This window comes from Cervus canadensis, chromosome 3 (assembly GCF_019320065.1).
Source record: "Cervus canadensis isolate Bull #8, Minnesota chromosome 3, ASM1932006v1, whole genome shotgun sequence".
Classification (NCBI taxonomy): Eukaryota; Metazoa; Chordata; class Mammalia; order Artiodactyla; family Cervidae; genus Cervus; species Cervus canadensis.
Window position 1 is genome coordinate 57,318,802 of NC_057388.1, and position 6,472 is coordinate 57,325,273.

Genomic DNA, 6,472 nt, shown 5'->3' on the forward strand with positions numbered 1-6,472 from the left:
AATTCTTTTTTTTTTTTTTTTCAATATTTTTATTAACTGAGACAGACCTAAAACCGCAGCTTCTGGAAGAACCACTTGTTCTTGCCCGTCTTGTATCGCTCCTCAAACTTGACCTTTGCCTCTCGCCGGGCCTTGCCTTTGAGAGCAGGGTCTCTGAAGACATCCTTGTTGACAACAGTTTTATCCAAGGGGATATCCACGGAGTACCTTGTGGGCATGAGGTGATTATAATTATAAACTTTCACAAAAGACTTGATCTTTGACCTCTTGGCGATTTTCTTCTTGCCCATGGCAGCTGTCACTTTGCGGGGATAGCGATCAATTCCAGCCACCAGAGCGTGGCTGTAGGGTCGGTCTGAGGTGCCGTCATCAATGTTCTTCACGATGACCGCTTTGCGTCCGGAGTAGCGACCGGCCAGGACCAGCACCACCTTCCCGGGTTTCATGAACTTGCCCATTTCGGCAGCTACCGCTCGGGACTACAGCAAAAAGGAAGCTACAAATAATTCTTAAAACTCAACAATAAGAGAAAAAAACAATAAAAAAATGAACCAAAAATCTGAACATTTCAATTAAGAAGATACACAAATGGTAAGTGAGCATATGAAAAGATTCTCAACAACATATGTCATTAGGAAACAGCAAATTAAAACAACATGTTACCACCAAAAACCTAATGACAAAAATCCAAAATACTGACAACACCCAAAGTTGGTGAGGACGTGGAGTAACAGGAACTCTCATTCACCACTGCTGCTGGGAATATGAAATAATACAGCTATATGAGAAGACAGGCAGTTTCTTAGAAAACCAAACAACCAAACATACTCTATGATACAATCCAGCAAGCCCACTTCTTGGTATTTTCCCAAAAGAGTTGAAAACTTAGGTCCACACAAGAACTTGCACATGGATGTTTATAGCAACTTTATTCATCACTGCCAGAACTTGGAAGCAATCAAGATATCTTACAGTAGATGAACAGATAAATTAGCTGTGTGATACAATCAAACAATGGAATATTCTTCAGTGCTTTAAAAAATGAGCTATTGAGCCATGAAGAGACATGGAAGAAACTTAAATCTATTTTACTAAGTGAAAGAAGCTAATCTGAAAAGGATACATATTGGAATTCCCTAGCAGTACAGTGGTTGGACATCAAAGTTCAAATCTAGAATCTCAGAGTACACCAAACAGGATAAATGCCCTGCCAAAAAAGCTACACAGAGGCTTTCCGAAGCTGTGGTTTAACTGCCAGTGACCAGGTTCAATCCCTGGTTGGGGAACCAAGATCTCACAAGTCAAAAAAAAAAAAAGAAACAAGAAGAAAAGGGTATGTATTATATGATACCAGCTATATGACATTTTGGAAAGTGCAGCATGCTGACTAATACTACATTGTATACTTGAAGTTGTTAAAAGAGTAGATCTTCACAGTCCTCATCACAAGAAAAAACTGCAACTAGATATGGTGATAGATGTTAACTAGACTTATTGCGGTAATCACCTATGATATATACGTATATTGAATCATTATGTTGTAAACTGAAACTAATATGATTTTATATGTAAATTATACCTCAATAAAAATATACATGTATTAAAGCCCTAAGTATATTTTTAATTGAAATAATTAGAAACATTCTTCTTTTTGCCCTTTTCATTTTTATTCTGTTTAATAATATATAATATTTTCAATTTTAACTTTTTAATATTTATTTTTAATTAGAGGATAATTGCTTTACAATATTGTGTTGGCTCATTTTAACCATTTTTAAGTGTATAATTAAGTGGCAGTACGTACAATCATGATGTGTGCAACCATCTCTACTATCCTTTTCTAGGAATTTTTCATCATCCCCAACTCAAACTCTGTACTGATTGAACAATAAGTCCCCATTTCCTCCTTCCCCTAGTCCCAGTAACCTCCATTCTACTTTTTGTCTCGGAATTTGCCCATTCTAAGTGCCTCACATAATGTACCTCATATTCTAGGTAACTCATTATAACCATGCAATATTTGTCCTTCTGTGTCTGGCTTATTTCACTTAGCATCATGCTTTCAAGGTTCATCCATGTTACATCATGTATCGGAATTTAATCCCTTTTTAGAGATAAAAATATTCAGCTTGTGTGCACTTACCACATTTTGCTAATCTGCTCATCTGCTGATGTACACTTGGGTTGCTTCCACCTTTTGGTTATTGTGAATAATACTGCTAGGAACACTGGCCTACTAGTATCTGTCTGAGTCTCTGTTTTCAATACTTTTGAGTATATTCTTTGGAGTGGAGAATTTCTGGATCATATGATAATTCTATATTTAACTTTTTGAGGAGCCACTGAACTATTTTTCACTGTGACTGCAATATTTTACATTTCTTCCAGCAATGCACAAAGCTTCCAATTTCTCCACATCTTCAACCAACACTTGTTAATTTCCATTTTTATTTGTTTTAAATAACAGTCATCCAAACATGTTGTGTCCTATTGTAGTGGGTCAGCTTTATCAAGAAATAATTGACAAATAAAATTGTAATATATTTTGAATACAAAATAAAAAACAATAATGTACAACGTGATTTGTGCACTTCGTTGTATGTAAATTTTATGGACTGGTGGGCAGCTAGTGAATGCATTGATACCTGTAACTGCTATTAACCTTTATAAAAATGTCAAGGAGGATTTTTTAATACCTTAAGGATAACATATAGTTATATGTACACCTATCAATGAATCATTTTTCTAACAAATCTTGTCTATAAAAGGTCACTGGAAGAATCCATGAAAATATTTCAGAGTTTATTGTGAATTGTAATATTTTTACAGGCATATAAAGAGTTTTGTGTTCATGCAATTGCCAAGCTATTGGTTGAATTACAAGAAAGAAACATTAGAGAAAAAAAAAAGACTGTAAGCTCCTAAACTTTAGAGTATAAATGGGATCATAACTTGGAAGAAGGAAAGACATAAGGGAAAGAGAAAAAGGATAATTAGGATGCAAAAAAAAACCATGGCTCACGAATTACCTTGAAAGCATAATTTTAAAACACAATTATCTTAATTCATTCCCATCCTGAGAAAATGTACAGAATAAAGCCAACTGTTCCTCCCTGGCTAGCTGACAACTTTATTAAGCCAAATGACTTCTAGCAGTCCCCATTCAAAGAAGCAGAATCCCTTTATGGGAGGCCAGGCTGGTGCAACATTTGCAGAAGAAAAGTGCAAGGCGTTAATTAGATGCTGGGTTATATTGCAGATGACGTCAAGGCTGAGCAGCTGTGTGGACCAAGAACACAAGGGAAACGTCTAGCCACTGGAAAACCTACATCTGCAGCGTTGACTGTTTGCTTCCCAGCCAAACAAGGCTGCTCCTGAAGATGCCAGAGAGGGGCTTTCTCTCCATCATGGTGGAATAGTTCACTGCTCCATCATATTCTGTATCACAGACCCGAAAGAAAATAAAGACTAACACAAAATATGGGTCGAAAACTCAAAACTGGCAAGGAAGCTAAAGCATTTTAGAATATTCAAAATTTTTAGTAACTCTGGGAGACAACGCAACATTTTGCCTTTTGGAGTCAAGCCAAAATTTGAATGTTGGCTCTGCTGTGTGACCTGGGGAAAGTTATTTAACCACTCTGACCCTCCGATTCCTGGGTCTCAGATTCTTGCATTTAATATTGCATTAAATTGAATTCTCTAGTAATTTAATATTTAAATTAAACTGCATTAAATTAAATTGCATTCTCAGATTCTTGCAGTTAACATAGAACATCTGTGAGATTTAAATGAAATAGCACATGGAAATCATCTAATATAACTCCACAACACTTATATCTACATTCCTCAAATCCACAGATAACCAAAAGTTTTTCCTAACTTATTTGGGAGCAAAAGCTGACCTGACCCGAGGCCATTTAGTCTTCATCCCACTTAATGAGAACATTCATGTTTCTCTGCAGAAGTATTACTGTTCTGATTAGGGGGAGTTGCCCTAGACCCTTCTGGAGTATTATATAATATGTGGTTAAAACACCAGATTAACTTTATAAATTCCAAATATTCTGAATCCCAAAGCACATCTGGCCCTAAGAATTTCAGAAATGGGATTATGAACCTATCTGACACCTTCATTTTATTAGTACTTTATAGAGTCCCTATTCCTACTTCATGGCATAGCAAGACCTTCTATGTATGGATTTAACTTACATTGAAAGACTTTATGTGAGCTGATTGTGGTTGCTTTGTGGGAGTGGATTCTACTACATAAGTGCTTCCCTGATGCACTCAGATGATAAAGAATCTGCCTGCAATGCGGGAGACCCAGGTTTGATCCCTAGGTTGGGAAGATCCCCTGGAGGAGGGCATAGCAATCCACTCCAGTATTCTTGCCTAGAGAATCCCCATGGACAGAGGAGCCTGGTGGGCTACAGTCCATGGAGTCGCAAAGAGTCAGACATGACAGAACTAAGCATGTCTATGTATGATATAAGTGAGGCTGGGGTCATGTTCAAGAGAGAAGCACAGTTTCTGAGCACAGGCTTCTGCTACTTCCAGACAGCCCTTGAGTATCCAGGGTACAGAGTTTAAGGAGGAAAAATTATGGTCACTCCTGTTCAGAAGACACCACTGAACAAATGAGGGGATCAAGGAAGAGGAAACAAGATGACCGTACCTTTGGCTCAAGTCCACCAGGAAAGCCGAGAAAACAGACCAGCAACTTGCACTCTGCCTCCCAATTGAGGAGCAAACAGCTCAGTTAGAGAAATCACCTGATGAGCTAGTAAGTGCATTAAAGAGTACAGCTTCTGAGCAAGTTCTCATATTAAATGGCTGGTTTACAAAGCAGCAGATGGCAAGAAAATGAAAATGTTGAAAGATCTGACTTGTAGAAATTGGGTTTTAAAAGTTGTATAAATTAAATATAAAGTGTGAGTACAGTTACAGGAAATAAGTAGCTTTCCATTCATTTCAGCCTGCTTAATTCTTGGCATAAATTGTTCTGAAGATGTTATACACTTACACTCATTTTAACTGAATTAATAATAAAGGCCTTAATTTGGCTAACAGTTTAGGTAACCAGTCTCTAAAATGTCTCTCAGATACAGCTTGAAAGGATGCCAAACCAGCTTGGCAAAACCTATCAGAGAAGTATGGGCGCCATCCTCTGGTGAAACTCAAAGCTGCAAATGTATTCGTGCACCACTTTCTACTGCTACACATTCAATCCTTAGACTGAAAGAGGTTACTTGATTAAGTCAGTGTTACTTCCTCCAGTGCTGAACTCCTTCCAAAATTTCTATAATCAACTCTGTAAATTCACTCTAATAAACTGAGATATTTTCATGTTTGAAGGTGAAAGAGTTAGTCACTCAGTCATATCGACTCTTTGCGACCCCATGGACTGTGGCCCACCAGGCTCCTCCGTCCATGGGATTTCCCAGGCAAGAATACCGGCATGGCTTGCCATTCCCTTCTCCAGGGGATCTTCCCCATGCAGGGATCAAACCCAGGTCTCCTGCATTGCAGGCAGATTCTTTACTGTCCGAGCCACCAGGAGAGCCCTATTGTCATATATACATTACAAGAAAACATACATTAAAAAAAGCTTTATAAGGAACTATTTTATAAGAATCAACATACATGCTCACGAGTATATACTTGCAGGTTCCCAACATTCAAATACTTTTAATCCTTTCACTCCACCTCAGAAAACTTCAAAACGTATTTGCATGTATCAAGTAAATAATAAAGACACCATTTTGAGTCATCATTCTTAGCATTCAAGTGTTGCCTTTGGGTTAGATGTGAGAATTAGAGAGATTTGGAAAATTGTGGCAATCATGGAAATAAACAAAGGTTACCCAAATGAGAAACAGGCAAAGACAATTTACTCAAGAATTGCTATAGCAAAGGAGTCAACCACCATCTTTCACTTGTGTTGGCTGAGACTCAAAGGCAGACAGAGGAGTGGGAAAGTTTTATGATGGGAAAAGGGGAAGGCTTCAGGAGTGTTCTGATTCGAGGTGGTTGGCATGGGGAAGCTTTGGCAGGCTACCTAGAAGCACAGTATCCTACATACAATTGGTTAGGAGTACATGTTTAGCTTTCTCAGGTTGGTCCTAAATTGGAATTGGAGTCAGAAATTAGGGAAGCTGTCAGTTGTTAATCAAGTCTTGACCATCTGGGGTTGATTGCTACAGAGGTTACCGTTTGACTTCCTGGAACAGTTACTAGAGATATGGCCCCAATTTCTACAAATCTAGATAGCAAACTTGCTTCCTAGGCTGCTTATTATAGATAATGAGTGGGTTTTCTTGGCTGGTTGCTGCAGACCATGGGGCAGAGTTCTATTCTTATGTGTAGTCTGGTCATTGTCTGTTTTGTATATTCAGTCTCTCATGCCAAACACAACAGCTGAGAAGCTGGACCCTGAGAGGCAGGAGTCCTGACATGAGTGCATCAAAGC

At 38.2% G+C, this 6,472-nt stretch overlaps 1 protein-coding gene across 1 annotated transcript; it reads right to left on the bottom strand.

Moving 5' to 3' along the window:
- Positions 1-501, bottom strand: LOC122438383 (60S ribosomal protein L27-like). Its single transcript, XM_043463201.1, has one exon. The coding sequence runs from the start codon at positions 456-458 to the stop codon at positions 48-50; it is 411 nt and encodes a 136-aa protein (XP_043319136.1). The 5' UTR covers positions 459-501; the 3' UTR covers positions 1-47.
- Between the last annotated feature and the right edge of the window lie 5,971 nt (positions 502-6,472).